Raw genomic sequence first — 18,947 nt, 5'->3', positions numbered from 1 at the left:
CTACAATTAATTATTATTAAATACTCAACAGGACTTTCTAATTAAACATAGTTTCATAATACATGCCTTTCCTACCCTGTTCCATATTCCCTTAGTTACATGCCATTGACAGAAGACATACTCCCAATGACTTATATTAAAACTACTTCACACCTAATCAAAAAAGTGATTTATTGCTGGATGGGAGGGAGTTTGATATGACATTATTTAAAGGGAAGACAAAGAATATGTAGATGTGATTGGGAAAGGAAGTACAGAGAATGATATGTGGGTTAGAAAAAAGGCCAGTAGGCAACAAAGTGGCCATTGAAGGTTTGATTTTCTGTAATTCCATTAGAACAGGTCTTCTTAACCTGCAACCCATGAAGTTGAGTGGGAAAAAAAAATATATCTTTATTTGCACTCAGGTCTAGCTGAAATTTAACATTTAATTATGAATTTTTAAAAAATACATAATTCTGCTAAGGGGGTCCACAGGCTTTACCAGATGTCCAAAGGGGTCCATGACACACACAAAATAGCTTATGAACTGCTGTTATACTAAAAGCATTGGTTTGGAGTACTAAGATCACTATGCTGAATCATATAACTTTTAGTACAGTGCAACAGCTGTACAGCAAAACTGCAGGAAAGCACAGAGTGCAATTCTAGTGCAGAAATGTTTTATAATCTAAAGTCCAAAGTCAGATTTAGACTACCCTAACAAGAGACTGAAAGAAGACTGGGGCAATGTGATAGGTGCCAAAAACCACCTTCAGTCTTTCTAATTATCAGAGAATCATGCACCTCTACAGATAGCTTCTTATTGGAAAATGGGACGGCTTCCCAATGAGAGGATTTTGTAAACTCTAAAGTTCTACCTGCTATAGTATAACACACAAAAACCACTCAACCTGAAAATGGTTTCATTTGTGTGACCTAGGATTAGCAGACATTAACATGTCTAGAACACGAGAACACTCACTAGGAGGAGCCTGATGATTAGACAGTGTATAGTAATCCTATTTTCAGAGAATCAACAGTTGACATGCAAACAACAAATTTCAATGTCTCAGTGGCAAATATGGTGATTATAATTCTTAATCATGTCTAGACAAAAATGGTTCTCAAGATGGAATGCATTTGTTAAACACACTATAACTCTGAACTACATTCACATTCAAACTTTTTGCTTCCAGTATTATTTATACTGCAAAATATTTCAAACGGTGACACTAAAAAGAGAGTATAAAAATATTAGCACTGAACAGGATTATTATTTGCACACAATAGACCTAGGAATTATTTTCAGAATTTCACCATCTATATTTTTAATTTAATTCAACTTTTTAAATTAACAAAAACCTATTTTTTCTTCCTCTCACCTCCCCCAATTGAAAAGAAAAGAAAAACATAGTCTCTGCAGCAAGTATTCTTAATAAGACTAACAAAAACAAATTCCGTCACTGGCCATGTACAACTTACACATTTCATTTTGCCCCCCCTGGGTCCATCATCTATTTGTAAGGTGGTGAGCAGCATGTTTCATCATTGGTTCTCTGGAATCATGGTTGTCTGTCTACTCATGATTTTTAATGAAGAATGGAAGGAGCAGAGGGAATGAGAAAAGAGATCTGGATTTGAGTCTTTCAGAAGGTACAAACATTTTAGGCTGTAAAATGTATGTGTTGTTGTATGATACTCTTTGTGACTCCATTTGGGGTTTCCTTGGCAAAGATCCCGGAGTGGTTTGCCATTCCTTCTGCAGCTCATTTTACAGATGAGGAAACTGAGGCAAACACGATTAAGTGACTTGCCCAGGGTCACACAGCTAGTAAGTATCTGAGACCAGATTTGAACTCAGGAAGATGAGTCTTCCTAACTCCAGGCACGGCACTCTATCCACTGTACCACCTAGTTGCCTTAGTATGTGTATTAGAATGTTTAGCACTCCATTTGAAAAAGAAAATAGGTAAAAACTAATTAAATTTTCTGGGTATGGTCAAAAGTAGATTCTTGAACAAGGGGATCTATTTCCATCTTGTTCACAGTATGTGTTTTGTGAATTTAACTGAACCTTACAAGGAACAGAAAGAACAAGGTTACCCTTTTCCCCAAAGTGGGATAAAAAACTGAAAGTTTAATGGATATTAGGATTTAATTTATCCTACAGCTTTATTATCCCTAAATCTTGTTTATGACTTTATTCCTGCTATGAGCACACAATGTACAAATTTACAGGAAAACTGAAAATAACCAGGGATAGCATGTCCTCCGAAAAGATATCTATCTTCTCCAGTGAATAAGTAAATGCTGCTATGATACTATAGGAAAAAAAAAAAACCTTTCTATTTCTATTGTAGAATAAACTAAGTATAAGGGTTTTTTTCCCCTTAAGGTAATTGTTTTGGTGCAATTGTCCTGAAATTCCTTGCTATCTAGCCAATCACCAACATTTTAGATTTAATAATGCAATACCTTGTGTTAATCTTTGATTAAAATGTTTTCACATGTGTGAGATATGTGCGTGTATCTATATCTATCCAGACACATACATAGATATATAGATACAGATATAGATATAGATATATAATTAATTTAGTATGGGTGGTGAAACTTCCTTGGTCCATTTGGCACCTATGTTCACCTATTTCTATTTTCACCATATGTATTGCAAAAAAGAAGACAAGCCTTCATTGATGAAAATTAACCAATTAAATTCAAATATCTCAACATCTAGCATGATAGGTACTGAATGAAGTTTTTTGTGGCATCATATTTTGAAATAAATAATTTGTTACTCAAACACAGAAATACATTATATCACCTTATTTGTTCAAGGCATCAAGAATTACAAGGATCTGTGGCATGATAATATCCGCTAAAGTGTCAAACTATTCTGCTTCAAATATTTTTGGTGTACAAATGTATTGGTATTGTTGTTAGTTTTACTATTATTGTTATTTTAATAGCAGCACTACTATTAGTCATCCTTTTATATTTTCACAACATTTTCTTCTGGCATTAGATAAGATTTTATAGTGTCAAGCACTAATGGTAATATAATTATGTTCAAACTCATTTCTTTACTTTTTATAACTAATTTGCACATACATAATGTTCCTTGAGGAACTTCATGGGTTCCATACTGTCTAATGTTGACCACATATCTACAACATTTAAGCCAATATTCCCCCTTCTAGGGTGTATAATTTGATACTACTTCATGGACTACACCTTCTCAGGCATGGAAAATCCAAGCAATAGAAAGATCAGAAACCTGACTAGGCAACAGGAATGGATTCTTTAAAAGTAAAAGAATATAAACCAAAAAGGCAGAGTCATGAACAGGGCCAGGTTCTGCAGATACGAACTTCAAGTTCAAATTAAATGACAGAGTTTTGCACATAAGAGGTAATTAATAAATGGTACTTGGATTTGCATGCACTGCGGAGATAAAGTGACATCAGTCTTTTTAGCTAATCAATACCAATCATATCATTTTCAAACAGGAAGGCCATCTATCTTTGAGTGCGTGTGCATACGCATATATACATTCCCAGACTTTCTAGATGTCTGAGACCAATACTGATGATTTAAAATTTCAGTTGACCTATTAAAATTCATGAGAACAGACAGAATTGAGATTCTATGGCTCATCTTGGTCCTCTGAGTGATTGCCCAGTCTGGTCTCGGAGAGAAATAATATGAATTCTCTTCTAGAAAAATAATGTCGATAGTAAAACAACTCAAGGAATGGCTTTACTGAATAGACAATGTCTCAGATTTTTTCCCCCTGCATCTCATCTTGTTGTATCAGGGCTTGATGAAAGCCAAATGACTGAGAATCATTTCAGTCAGGCAAAAAAAGAAATACCAAGAGAACATGACAAATGGAATTTTGGTTGCTTCAAGTAAGATGGCTAAAATGAGGCTTTAAAAGCCTTGACTTTCCATCCTTTCCATTGCCTCACAGTAGCTGCAAAAATAGCAAACTGGCTTTTCAAAAAGGAAGAAAAAGTAGAGCACCGGCCCTGGAGTCAGGAGGACCTGAGTTCACATCTGGCCTCAGACACTTGACACATATACTAGCTATGCGACCTTGGGGAAGTCACTTAACCCCAATTGCCCTGCCCCCCCCCAAAAAACCAAAAAAACCCCCAAAAAAACAAAAAGGAAGAAAAAGAAAACTTAGAGCTATTGAAATGAAAGAAAAAGGATCAAAGAAACTTAAGGAAGAAAAGGGCAATTTGAAAGTAATGAGAAGAAAAAAAAATTGACCAGAGATATTTAATAGGAAGGTTAACTTAAAGGTTATTAGCCCCATTCATAGAAGATAATGCCTGGATATTGAATGCCCCCAAGGTCAATTACTGCATTTCATTTATTGGGTTATTTCTCTGCCAGATTATAAAAACCATAGTTGGGTACTGCAACATTCTATAATATTAATTCTGCAATGATACTTTTATGCCATGGGAGTATAGTCTACATATTTTCAACCCAGCCAGGCATTTCAAACATCCTGTGGCAAAGTATTAATATAACAATACAACTTTCCTTCCAGACTACAATGTAAAATTATGATTAAGTTGTATGTTTGTTTAGAAAAACATTGACTTACAATATCTTCGATGATCTCCTTGATAGCTGCCACTGCTAAGATAAATAAGAGAGGAACCAGTGTTGTATAGCGACCTGTTGGTGACACATCAGGTATTTGCTATGTAAAAAGAAGAGGGAAAAAAGTAATGAGAACCAGCCTTAGTTTTGCAATATTTTTATAACAGAACTTCATAGTATCTCCTATGTTAGGGAACATCAATGCTCCATTTTCAAATACTTGGGCCAGTAGTCTCAATTTGTTCCAACTAATAAATAGGTGAGGGAGCTTATTAACAGGCTTCAGGGAGAAGCACAACACCTGGCATTTAGAGGTCACTTAATAAATGCTTGTTTACGAACTACCTAATTAGTTGTCTGTATGATAACAGATAACAAGTTAGTTATCTGTATGATAATTACCACTCCAAAATACTACTGATCTCTTCTCTAGAAATCTCACTAGCTCTCAGCAGGAATCAACCCAACTCAAGAATTTCTGACTAAAATTTCCTATGAAAATCAGTTGAAAGGGTATCTATTCACACAACACCAATATAATAAATCAGCATGGAAGCTTATAAATGAGATGGAATCCACATATGGCAGAACTCTGAAATAAAAATTTTGAAAATTCATCTCTACTTCCAAGCCTGCGAGTGAAATGTAATCCTATTCTTTACCAACATTTTTATTTCTTTGGTGGGGAAGATGGGCTTAAAAGGCCCATCTAGTTTTTTTCAAAATGAAGAAAAATCAATTGGCATCAGAGATCATAAAAGTCACTTTTAAATGAAAAGAGCCTGGATATCAAACATGTATAATCTCTATCTCTTGGGTCCTACTGCACTTGAAACAGTTTAATGAGAATGACCTAAGTTATTCTGTGAACACCACTGCCATGAAATGATTCTTGCATCTTTTCCCATCCTTGATCATCTATCACCAATTTAACAAATGACTAGGTACACAATTCAAGTTTTAACATTTAGTAATTTCAGTTGTTAAGCTCTAAAAATCTAATTTTATGTTTAAAATATTTGGCACCTGCCCCTTAGACTCTTAGATCCATTACAAAATATATAGTTTTCAAAAAAGCATAGAATTTAACATATCTTAGAATTCAGGGATGGGGAACCTGTGGCTTTGAGACCATATGTGGCCTTCTAGGTCTCTGGGTGCTGCCTTTTGACTGAGTCCAAGTTTTACAGAACAAATCCTTTTATTAAGGAGATTTGTTCTGTGAAGTTTGGATTTAGTCAAAGGGCCACACTTGAAGGCCACATGTGGCCTCAAGGCCAAAGGTTCCCCACCCCTGTAGATCAATGCCTTAAGCATTAATGTTGAGAGTAAGAGAGGCAATTTGGCTTTGTGGATAGAGAACCAGCCAACTTGGTGAGTCAGGAAGTTCTGCCTCTGACACCTAACTATGTATCCCAAGCAAATCCCTTAACCTCTCTGTATGCAGGGAATACTCTACCACTACAAATTGCAGAAGAACTGCAGATCTGCATTAGTAAACAAATTTTTTTCAACAGGAAAACCTTTATACTACTGAAATCATAAGTTCAGTTAAAACATGCTTACACATGCACACATACACACACACAAAATCAGTAATGCTCCCTAATAAATGCTATCATACTATTCAGTCTAAAGTCCAATATTTTAATAGCACTCATCTACCATATATACAGATATAGGTATGTAGGTAGATAGATATAGATGTATCTGTATCTATCTCTGTATATATAATCATAGAATGGTCTCAAAAAAACTTAAGCACCAATTATACTCATAACATCCTAAAGACATTTAAATCTATGAGCACAAGCTCTAAATTGTTAAGAAATGTATACAAGTTTTAGTTACTGCCATTAAACTATTAACACAAAACTGTAGTCCAGAGAGAATGAACATGTGAGAAGAAAACACTTCATCAGGAGCTATAAAACCCAAGGGCTCAGGTAGCTGATAATTACACCAGTGAAAATCAAGCATTAACCAAGACTCTCTAAGGAGTATTTCAGAAAAGTACATCATCTCACAATCCTCCATAAACAAAACCTAAGGGAGCAGAAGAGGAAGATTTGGGCCTGCTGTTTCAATCTGGTAACAAGACACAAACACCTGGATTCATACTGTGAGACATTCTTCTAGGCCAGGACTTATCCAGGCTTCACAGCCAATAGTGGTTAAGAGCTATTACCTATGGTGAGATAGCAGGAGGGAAAGATATCTTGAAATAACATTTAAGAATCTGTTCCCACAATGTTCTCATAAACATAACAGTTGGAGACTGCAATCACATTTCAAATGGGTGCAGAAACCTAAATTAGTTGCCATATATGAATCCCCTTCAGAGATTCTCATCTGTAGCTAATTAGCCAGCACAGAAATGTCCTGGCTAAGAGTACCTAAAAATGACCTTGAAGTTGCATATATGTTTAAAAAAAAACCCCTCTAATAGCCATGATGTAGTAGTAAGAACACTGAAATTTGGAATTTGAGGAACCGAATCAAAATCTTGGCTTTGCTACCTGTGTGGCTCTGGGTAAGTTTGGGCCTCAGTTTCCTCGTCTTTAAAATGAAAAGGTTGGACTAGATTATGATAATCATCCCTTCCAACTCTAAGTTCTGTTACCCTAAGTATATATTTTATCAAATGGACTCCTCCTACCTGTCTAACAACTCCTTCTCACTCTTTGATGGATTTTCATTCAGGACACTAAATCTGGGTATCCCTAAAGGCTCTGCCCTAACTCTTCTCCTCTTCTCCCTATCCTATCTCACTTGGTGATCTCATCAGCTCACATGGATTTAATAATAGTCTCTATGTATATGATTCTAAGATCTACTTACTTATTTAGCTATAACCTCTCTCCTGGCCTCTTGTCTTGCATCACCAGCTACCTGTCAGACAGCTTGAACTGGATATCCCACAGATATCTTAAACTCAACATGTTCAAAACTGAAATCATCATTCCCCGAAAAAACTCTCCCCTCTTCCTAATTTTCCAATGCTGTCCAGGGTACCACCATCCTCCAAGTCACCCAGGCTGACAACCTAGATGTCATCCTTGACTCTTTACTCTATCTCATCCAATCCGTTACATTGACAATGCTCCATCCTCTCCTCTGGCAGTGCCACCCCCCAGGTGTAGATCCTCATCATCACATACTTGGACCATTGCAATAGCCTTCTGGTTGGACACCTGTCATAAGTCTTTGGGTCCCTATGACCTCCAGGATCAAGTATAAAATCTTCTGTTTGATTTTAAATCCCTTTATGACCCTTCCTCGTTCTATCTTTGAAGTCTTCTTATACTTTGCTCCCTACTCTGTATTCTTTATCCAGTGACACTGGCTTCCTTGTCATTCATTCCTCACATAGAACACCCTGTATCCCAACTTCATATGTTTTCCCTGGCTGTCCTCCATACTTCAAATGCTTTCCCTCCTCATTTTCACCTCCTATCTTCCCTCAAGTTTCAGCTAATTTCATCTTCCGTAAGAAGATTTTCTCGGTGTTTAATTGTAGGACCTTCCTTCTGAGATTACCTCCAGTTCATCATGTAAATATCTTATATGTACATAGTTTTTGTATTTTTTCTCCCCATTATATTGTGTGCTCCTCTTGGGTGTGGGAGGCGATAGTCTTGTCTTTCTTTGTATCCACAGTACTCAGCATGGTGCTTGGCACATATTAAAGACTTAATAAATGTTAGCTCCCAATACTTGACTATGAAAATAAAAGACAATACAAACACACACATATACACACTAAACATAACACTTCTGGTGGCAGGTCTACCTGGACCAAAGGTAAGGCCTACTGTTATGTTAACTTTATAAGAGTTAAAATTTGAAGAAATATAAAATGATATGAATTATATAGTCTGAGGGAGGAAGAACCTGTGGCCCTCTAGCTCCTGAAGTGTGGCCCTTTGACTGAATCCAAACTTCACAGAAAAAGATCCCTTCAATAAATCTGTAAAACTGGTACTCAGTTAAAAGGCCACACTCAAGGACCTAGAAGACTGCCTGTGCCCTGAAGGCCCCAGCTACCCCACCCCAGGACAAGAGAAAGAGGTAGGGAGTGTTGGTTTCAACCTTCCAAGGAAGTCAGATATGCAAAATAGCTTATCTTCACCTTTGAGAATTTCCCTAGGGTTAGTCCAAGGCTTATCAAAGAGATTTGTTAATACCTGAACATGTGACCTTAAATAGGTTTTTTTTTTTTAAACAGATGCGCTTACCTGAAGCAATGCAATAAAGAGAAAAAATGAATTTGCAGCTCTTCTGAACTGAGAGTACAGAAATCTTGGCAGGAATGTGATGATGTTGTACTTGGCTGTGCTGTAAAACACAAACCAGGAGAAAGAAGCCTCATAAACACACATTAATTCATGACTTCCACATGACTTACAAAGTTCTCTTATTACTCTGCAAAAACCACATCATCAAAAAAATTTACATTCACCTCAACAGAGGGGAGAACATTCTGGAGGACCATAAATGTAAATCAAGTACAGAACAGTCTCATCTTGGAGGTAGGTCCACTTTTATGGGAAGCAAAGAGCCTCAAGAGTCTCAAAGCCAAGGTAGATTTTGTTTTCTGGGCAAAACCTTTTTGTATGTGTCTTTGACCATTTTCTGCTTTACATGACAGTTATTAACTTACAGTGTCCTCTGTTTTTAATCAATCACAAGGCATTTAGTGATAGCTTTACTATGTGTCAGAGGACACAAAGACAAAAGCTAAGTAGTCTCCGCTTTCAAGGAGATTATATTCTATCAGAGGAAATATGGATATACAAATACAGACAAGGTAACTTTTCAGTGGGGAAGGCACAAGTAGCTGTAAGGAATAGGAAAGGCTTCAGGTAGAAGGTGGTCTTTGGAGAAAACTTGGCATTCTGGAAGTTGAGATGGACGTGCATTTCAGACATGGGTGATGGCCAGTACAAAAACATAGAGAAGGGAAATGGAGTTCTGTACATGAGGAAAGGTCAGAAGGACAGAGGGACTGGACTATACAGTGCATGTATGGGAAACTATATAAATCAGGGCAAAGGGGGATTAAAGCCCAGTTGTGCAGGATTTGAGAAAACTGCTTTATCATTTTTTAAAATTTTATTTATTTTATTCTGAACTTAAATAAAACATTTCCATAATGTAGTAGAACAGGAAAAAAAAAGATGATTGTACATGAAACTGCAAATCAATTGTGTAGAACTTGCTATTCTTTTTAAATACATAATGAAGTTATCTGGTAACCTTCTCCCTGCCCCAGAGATGGCTACCATTAGGCACACATATGTATAAATATGCAAAAACATTCTATACATACTTCTATTTATCTTTCTCTGGATACAGATACTGTTTTCTTTCATATGTCCTTTACGGTTATTTTGAATATTTATAATAATCAAAATTACTTATTTACTCAAAGTTGTTCTTAAAATAATATTATTTTTACTATATACAATGTTCCCTTAGTTCTGTTCATTTTGTTCTTCATTAGGCAAGTCTACCCACGTTTTCCTAAAATCCCAGAGTTCATCATTTCTTATAGCATAACAGTATTCCATCACAATCATACACCACAACATGTTCAGCCATTTCCCAATTGACGGGCATACCCACAATTTCTAGTTCTTTGCCACCACAAAGAGAGTTGCTATCAATACTTTTGGACATATAGTTCTTCCCTTTTTTTCCTAATCATCTTGGGAAATGGACCTAGTAGCAATATTGCTAGGTCAAAGGGTACAGGCAGTTTAGTAACTCTTTGGGTATCATTGCAGATTGCTCTCCAAAATGGTTGGATCAGTTCACAGTTCCACCAACAGTGAATTAGTGTCTTCCACATCCCCTCCAATATTTTTTGCTTTCCCCTTCAATCATTTTAGCCAGACTAAAGGGTAGTGTGGGATTCATTGGTGGGAAATAATATCTTTGCTAAGATAATTCAGCAACGTGGGTAGGAGATAAATGATTTTCAACATTTCCAGAGATGCAAGGCATGCTTAGAAAATGAACCTGTTTAAGATGGCATTTGTAAGATGGTGCCAAGAGTAACAGCATCTGTACTAGGTCTCTGATGGACCTTTTACTACTATAATTTCAGCCACAAGCCTAGCTCTGTGGTCTGTAGTCTAGCTAGATACATCCATATTTTTCTTGCTAAGCAAGTGAAGAAATAAATATTGTAGAGTTGGAAGGTGACACCTGGCAAACTCATTGAGAGACAACTATTGCTATAAACTTGTTGCAGAGAGTAACACAAAACTATCAATAGCCCACATTTGAAGATGGTCTATCATAATGAGAACTTGCATAACTCATCACTTTAGAGCTCATTTATCTCTAACTTGTTACGTTCTACTAACTTGTTATATACTGAGCAGTGATGTTCAGTGGTTCAACTCTCAGACTTGTCTTCTCCAACTTTCAATTACTGAGGGGCCACATACACAGTTAGTGGATTATTCATCCTCCTGGTTTCTATTACTTCCTATCTTGGGTATATCACTTTCTCTCGAACATCTTAATCACTAGGAAGAGGAAAAAGAAATAAAAACTGAACCAGACTATTATTTTGTTATTTGATGACACTTCTAGTGGAAAAGTTGGGAAATGATACTTGTAGCTAAAATTCATCTTTTAGATGACCAGAAAATTCTATTATGCCCTCTTGCTACTTCCCCATTACCTTTCCCCTACACACACACACACACACACACACACACACACACACACACACAGAGTCATTAAGTTGGCCAAACATTTTCTAAGCAAATAATATTAAAGTAGCATTTCAGGGTACATATATGTATGTGCGTATGTATGTATGTATATATTATATGCATGTGTGTACATATTTATGTGTGTAGGAAGGTATACATTATGAAAGCCTGATATATCATCCATCTTATCAATGTGTCAATCAGTGTCCCTGTAAGAAGAAAAGTCAGTATTTTGATAAAGACTTTCATATCATAGCTTCACTGAAATTATTTGGAATGATTAAAGAATAGCTTTGGTTATGAGGTAGCAGATGGGAATAATCATCTCACAACTGTATGTACTTTCACTTTTTAAAAAATATACCCTTCTTAGAAGAAAACTGCTATATAAATCCAAGGTAGAACAATAATTATAATTAGAACTCAAGATGTCCTACCGCTTTCAGGTTAGAATTTACAAGGATCATTAAAACTTTTACCAAAAGCACCCCCAAAATCTCAACAGAAGGGATGTGAAGTGAGGAAGGGAAGAGAATGAGCATTTAGATAGCATCTAGGATATGCAAGGAACAGTACTAGACATTTTAAAAATATTATCTCCTTTGTCATAGATCTTTAACATTTACCTTCCAGCATATAACTTTTCCAGATCTTTTCCCCCAATGTACTTTCTCTCTATGTACCCTGAAGAAATCAGTAATCTAAGCTATGTCTCCATACTTGCACACATTGGAAACTCCTCTGAGTGGAGATTTCCTTTGTTGTTAAGATTAATTTTTTTAAAAAAGTATGGAATAACTGTCAGCTAAGTCTATGAAGTACTTTACTTATATTATTTGATTTGATCCTCTGAAGTATATAGTAGAACTATTATTATCTCCATCGAGGCAAAGTGATTTGACAAAGGTCACCATGTCTAGCAAGTACCAAAGTTGGACCAGGAACCCAAGTCTTCTGAATTCAAATCCTTCTTCCTACCATCTATGGCAGAGGTGTCAAACACACAGTCCATGGGGCTACATGAGGCCCACAACACTCCCCAGTGTGGCCTGAATCAGATTAAAATTTAATTGGGAAACATTTAACAAAATAAATAAAAATACCATAAAACACAGATAATCTTAACATGTGGTTTTCTGAGTCAACATGTTGCCTGAAGGTATCTTATGTTTCTCTGAGTGTGATACCAGTGATACCAGATCTTGACCTGCCTCTATTTTATGATGCTGAAAGATTTGCAGTACAATAATTCTTAAGGAAGTTTATACCTCACGTGGTTATTGCAGAACTTGGTCAGTTGAGGTTGGTTGAGAAATATAGTCCTTATTTCTTCCTGATCAGCCAGCGAAGTTTTCTCTGAAACATCATCTGTCTTCTCATAGCCTTCAAAAAGACAGGAAAGTTGTTAATAACTAAGAAATATTTCATTATGCATTATGTATCAAAAATGTCATACTTTTTAGTCTTCAAAAATGATCAAAGATTTGTTTCAGTTTTCTTTAAAATTCAAGTTATGAATGTGACTCTTCTTTCCATATAGTTCTTCTAATAGTAGACACATGTTTATGTTTAATTGAATATTCCCTTGTTTCTCTCTTCTCTTAGGCCAGTGATCTAGTTTCAGATTAAAAAAAAAAAACTGATGAAGACGATGAACAAATGAATAAATAAAAAAGCATTTACTAAGTATGATGTCCCAAGCACTAAACTAGGCACTGGTGACAGTTCCTTCCCTTGAGGAATTTAAAATCTAAGGGGAGTGACAATATACAAAGGGGAATAGTGGCCAGGGAGGGGTACTTTAGCCCACTGAGTTACAGGAATGGAGGATTGTAGGGCAATAGGATCAAAGATTGAAACACCACATTCCGGTACTCCAGGACCAAAGGTTGTTAGTGAGGCAAGGAAGGTGGTCAGAGAGGAGGAAATGAAGTACAAGTTGGTGGCTAGGCTTTTCCAGAAATTGGTCTGGAAGAGAACCAGTCAGGACAATGGGATTGTTTTGCCAAGATAGAAAGTTGAGGTAAGGGAAGAGGTGACAGAAGAGGAAACAATCTTAGATTTGAACAAACTATTTTTGGATGAATGCACTTTGGGGATTGAGGAGGGGGAAGAAAGTTTTTGGTTATTTATAGCAGGAAAATAATTCCACATGTATTTAAGTCATCAACATCATCATTTTATTCCCTCTTGCCATCTCTTTCCTAATGAAAATCCCAAGAATTAACAGCTTAGTTTCATGGTATCATTTTTTTGTACTTAAGACACCTGACCACAGTTTACTTAAACAAAATAAACAGACCCAAAAGATTCCATTCAGGCAACACCTTGCTGCATTGCTAAAGACAGATTTTAAATAGATATGCTCTCAAGTATATCTATAGCAGAAATAAGTTCCAGGAGCACAAAAAATAACCAGAAGTTAAAAACAACAGCAGCTTTTTTTCACTTTCTGATAAGAATATGAAATTCAAAAGATTAGGGTTCTTCCACTCTAGAAGAAGTAGCGATAACACTCATTTTAGTCATGAATGGGTAGCATGTGAGTGGTTAAATGGTGATTTTGGAAAGCAAATTAAAAAATTTATACCCAGTCATAAACATTTGGGCTAAAAACTGACTGAAAAGGAAGTCCATAATCAATATGTCCATGGAATCATTTAACAATATACCAAAAAGGCAAGTGTGTGTGTGTGTGTGTGTGTGTGTGTGTGTGTATGACATGTTACAAAATCTGATAACGCATAACACAGGAACTGTTCATTGGAAGAATGCCGAAAATGTGCTTACAAAGTAAAACTTCTATCCTATTCCCCTACCAACTTACTTTTAAAATGATTGATTTCCTTGAACACATTTCCTTGAAAAACTATCCTTAAGTACCAAAAAGAGGGGGAAAACAATAATTCAAGCAACAGGTTGGCAATACTGAGGATATTGTGGGATGGTCATTATACTGAAAGAGAAGCTAAATCTTCAGAGACTAGTTCCACTCCAGAGGGGTTCTGGGTTCACCCAGTTTGGACCATGCCCACCATGTTAATTAAAGAGGCAAGAGTACAGTGGAAACGTTTCTGAACTTGGGGATGTTAAACTTGGACTCACAGTTAATAATGATTTATTAAGCAACTGTAATGTGCCAGGTACTTCTCTAAGCCCTGAGCATACAAAGAAAAGTAAAAGACAAGTCTCTGGTCAAGGAGCTCACAACTGAATGTGTGAAACAACATGCAAACAGAAAGGAACAAACAAGATAGAGATAAGCTAAATTGGAGTGATCTCAGAGGGAAGCCACTAGCATTGGGGGTGGGTGGGGTGCTGTAGAAGAGCTGGGAAAGACTTTTTATTGTTTTTGTTTTGTTTTCAGAAAGTCAGAATTGAGCTGAGTCTTGAAGGAAGCCAGGGAAAAGAGCAGGTAGAGCTGAGGAGAGAGAATATTCCAGGCACAGAGGAAAGAAAGTAAAAAGGAACAGACCAAGAGATCGAATGCTGTATTGGAGGAATAGCAAGGCCAGTGGTAGAGTACCATAGACATATAAAGAGATTGTAAAGGTACAAAGAGTCCACTTTCAAAGTCAGAGGATAATGGGGAGCCACAACAGTTTAATGAACAGGGTTGGGCCTGCCCTTTAGGAAGAGCAATTTGGCTGCTGAGTGAAGGATAGATGTGAGTAAAAGTAACTTGAGGCAAGAAGACCAACCAGAAGGTAAGAATGATCAAGAAAACAGCTAGAAAAGGAAGAATATTCCAAACAGTGCATATGCGTATTTTGCTCTGTTTCCCCTATAGCTGCTGGGGCTTTGACTTCCTGGGCTTTCATTTGTTACTGATGAAAATATTTTGTACAAGATCACTTTTCTGAACTAACTCCTGAAGTTGGGGAACTGCATCTGGTCACTTTGTAAGTAAGAATTCAGAACGGCCAGAATGTTATTTCTTAAGGAAGGGAGCAGCATTGATTATACCATAAGACAGAGAGATTCTTGGTCTTTTTTGTGTCATTGGACCTCTTTAAGCATATGGAAAAGCCTATGGATCCCTTCTCAGAATGTTTTTAAATGGGAAAGATAAAGTAAACAGAACCACAAAGGAAACTATTTCTATTTAAATAAAGGTGTATTTTTTTTCCCATCCAAATTCACAATCCCACATTCCTTAAATGTATACACCTCAGGTCAAAAACTTCTGCCACAAAAAGTCATCTCAGAAGTTAAATTGTCGCATTTACATCACTAACCATAAATCTATGACCCCCATCTTCTCACAGGCAATTCCAATGGCTTATTATAATTTGAACTGGTTTTCAGGAATGGAAAAATACATGAACTGACACAGAATGAAATAAGTAGGACCAAGAGAACAATTTATGCTACGATAACAAAGCATAAAATGCAGGAAAATAACTTTGAATGACTTTAGAACTCTGATCAAAGCAGAAAACAACAGAGACTTCAAAAGGACTAGGGATAAAAGCAGTAGGCTGAAGATAAAGAATGAAATATGCATCCATTTGTTTTGTGGGGTATATTTATAACAAAAGAGGGTAAACTAATGGGTATTAACAGATATGTCAAAATAAAAAGGGAAACAATAAAACATTTTTAAAATGCACAGAACAAAAAAAAATACAGAAAGGACCATTTTTATTGCTACCCAGTTAAATTTTGTATATGTATATACAGTTCTTTAAAAAACAAACCACACATGGCACTTTAATTGGCTATACAAATCTCTTGTACTTCTCTATATACTGAAAAGTAATTATTATGTTTGCAATAAAGAATAAATATATAAGGATGCTAATGTTATTAACGTGGACAATTCAATGATCGATCACTTATTAAGTTCTCACTATCTACAACACGTTGAGTTCACAAAAATAAAACTAAATAAAATATATACAACGAGTAACTCCATTTTATTAAGTGCCAATTGCATGCTAGTAACTGGTACAGATATAAAACTCAGATAACACGCAATCACTGCCCTCATGAAATTTAGAGTCCAGGAGGTGAATAAGACATCAATATGAATAGTTATATGTAATGTATAATACTTAAATGCATTAGAAAATTAAGAAACAAAACCCATGCCCTGAGGTTAAACCAATTATTTTCTTTTTTAAAGTTTATTTTATTTTCAAATTCTGAACCTACAAAATACCAGACAAAATGCCTATTTCCACACACAAAGTAGAACAGAAAAAGAGAAGTGTGCAAATCTCTATTATATACCACTTAATTTTCCTTTTAAGGAAATGAAAAATTCAACAAGTAAATTTCGACGCTGGCTACTTGTCTGCGTTTTTTTTCTAATGCTCTCTTGTGTGTATTTAAAAATATTGCTTCAATTATCTCTTATTCTTTCTTTTCTGTGGGGCTACTCTACTGCTATTCCCACTCTTCCTTCTATCTCTGACCCCACCCCCCCACCTCCCATAAAAAAAATCAGGAAACAAAATTCTTGGCAGAGACATGCACTGTCAAACAAAAATTCCCACACTGACCACATCCAGAGATGTATTTCTCATTCTGCATTTTGAGTCCATTTCCACTTTGTCATGAAGTGGGTATCATACTTCAAAATCACTCCTCTGGAGTACTAGTCATTACTAATTATAACCTTTTAAAGCTGTTTTTCTTGCCACTGGTTGTATTCTAAAAGGACTTAGTCATTTTCCTGACTCCTTACAGGCATGAGCAGAACATGGGGGCATCGGCTACTGCAAATTGAGGAGAATTGGGTTTTTGTTTCTGCTCTACCACTAAAAAGCTACAGTCATTTAACTTTCTGGGCTTTAGTTTTCACATGTATGAAAAAAATCAGCTAACTCTAGATCATCTTTAGGTCTTTTTCAGCACTATGATCCTATGAAAGTTTGAATTCAAGTCAATGAGCATTTATTAAGCCCTTATTATGTGCCAGGCATTGTGGCAATAATAGCAAAATTAGCTCTTTGTGGCAAAAAAAAATAGCTCTTTGTAAGATCTAGGGATTACAAAAAAATGGCAAAAAACAGTCCTTTCTCTCAAAGAGGTCACAGTCTAATAAGGAAGGCAACATGCAAAGAATTATGTATAACAAGATGTGGACAGGAAAAAAATGGAGATTATCAATAAAGAGAAGGCACTAGCATTAAGAAGACTGGGAGAGACTTCTTGCAAAAGGTGGGATTTTAGCTGAGACTTAAGGGAAGCTAGGAGGTAGAGATAAGGAGGGATAGCCAGTGAAAATGCATGGAGTTGGGAGATGGAGTGTCCATCTTCAGAGGTATAATTAGCAAGAAGGCCATTGTCACCTGATCACAGAATAAAAGTAGAGGGCAGTGAAGCACAAGAATAATGGAAATATAGGAGAGGACCAGGTTAAAAGCCTTTACAAGACAAACAGGATTTTATAATTGATACTAGAAGTCATAGGGAAACACTGCAGTTTATTGAGTATGCAAGTGATGCAGTCAGACTGTGCTTCAGGAAGATCACTTTGGTAGCTAAGAAGATGGACTAGAGAGGGAAGAGACTTGAGGTAGGCAACCAACCAGTAGGCTGTTGCAATAATCCAGGCATGAGGACATGAAGACCTACACTTGGTCAAAGGAGAGAAGGTTAGACAGGCCTTGGCCACAGATTGGTTATGGTTAGGAGAGAGAGTGGAGTCAAGCCTGGTGTAATGGCGACCCCACTCCTACACCCAGGATGGCTGCTAGTCCAGGTTCTTTTATCTGCTGTACTAAGGAAAGATAGCTATTTCGGGGGTCAACAATCTTTCTTTCCTAATCAAATAAAATACAAACACAGGAAATACAGAAAAGAGAAATAAAGACCAACAGATAGGGCTCTACTGCCTAAATCAAAGCTTTACCTCCACTGATGAATCGAGAGAGCCTTTACCTCTGAGGAGTCGGGGAACTCTGAACATATGGCCACTCAGAGTCTCGACCAGGGAATCACATCATCTTTCTCATATGTGAGCTTTCCAAAGCAAAAAGCTCACCTCTCACAATATATACTCTTTCAGCTAATAGGTTCAGAGTCAGAAGGCATCACAACCTGACTCATTGCCTAATTAGCTTATTAACAAAAGGTGTGCAAGCCTTCTAACAAGCAAGCAAGCTTCCCTTAATGGGCTCTACATGAGGCCTGTTAATAGGTAGGGAAGATCTTATACTCCCCCACTAACATTACACGTGGGGGACTGGGAAAATGGTGGTGTCCTCGACAGTAACAGGAAAGTTAGCAAAGGGGGAAGTTTTGAAGATAGACTCAATATAAGATAGGGATAGCTCTGTACTGGTCAAAGAAAAAGGTATATAAATGTGGGTGAATCCATTTTTGGTAGAATACATGAGAGGCGAGGATTTCAAAGTCTTAAGCATTTCTCATATTAGTCTAAAGCCTTGTTAACACCTTTGCAATGGCTAATTTATCTAAAAAATAAATGCCACAGAACTTTTGACTACAAAGTCAAATAGTTCTTTGTAATAATGGATGAATGCACAAGAAGGAAAAGATCAACATAGACACAGAAATTACAGTCTGGTGCTTGCTACTACTTGGCACAAGAATAAATGACAAAATGTTAGTAAGATTTACTTTTTTCTTCTAGATTCAAAA

At 36.5% G+C, this 18,947-nt stretch overlaps 1 protein-coding gene across 1 annotated transcript in view; it reads right to left on the bottom strand.

The window, feature by feature from the left end:
* The window catches only part of ATP8A1 (ATPase phospholipid transporting 8A1), a 297,433-nt gene that overhangs the window by 239,496 nt on the left and 38,990 nt on the right, over positions 1-18,947 (bottom strand). Inside the window, exons 2-4 of the mRNA XM_036763200.1 lie at positions 12,602-12,716; positions 8,841-8,940; positions 4,604-4,702 (exon numbers count right to left, since the gene is read on the bottom strand). Of these exons, the coding sequence (XP_036619095.1) occupies positions 4,604-4,702; positions 8,841-8,940; positions 12,602-12,716 (314 nt within the window). The remainder of the gene's footprint in view (positions 1-4,603; positions 4,703-8,840; positions 8,941-12,601; positions 12,717-18,947) is intronic.

Source organism: Trichosurus vulpecula, chromosome 6 (genome assembly GCF_011100635.1).
Source record: "Trichosurus vulpecula isolate mTriVul1 chromosome 6, mTriVul1.pri, whole genome shotgun sequence".
NCBI classification, from domain to species: Eukaryota; Metazoa; Chordata; class Mammalia; order Diprotodontia; family Phalangeridae; genus Trichosurus; species Trichosurus vulpecula.
The sequence above is the reverse complement of the archived record's forward strand: the minus strand, read 5'-3'. Positions and strand labels throughout refer to the sequence as shown.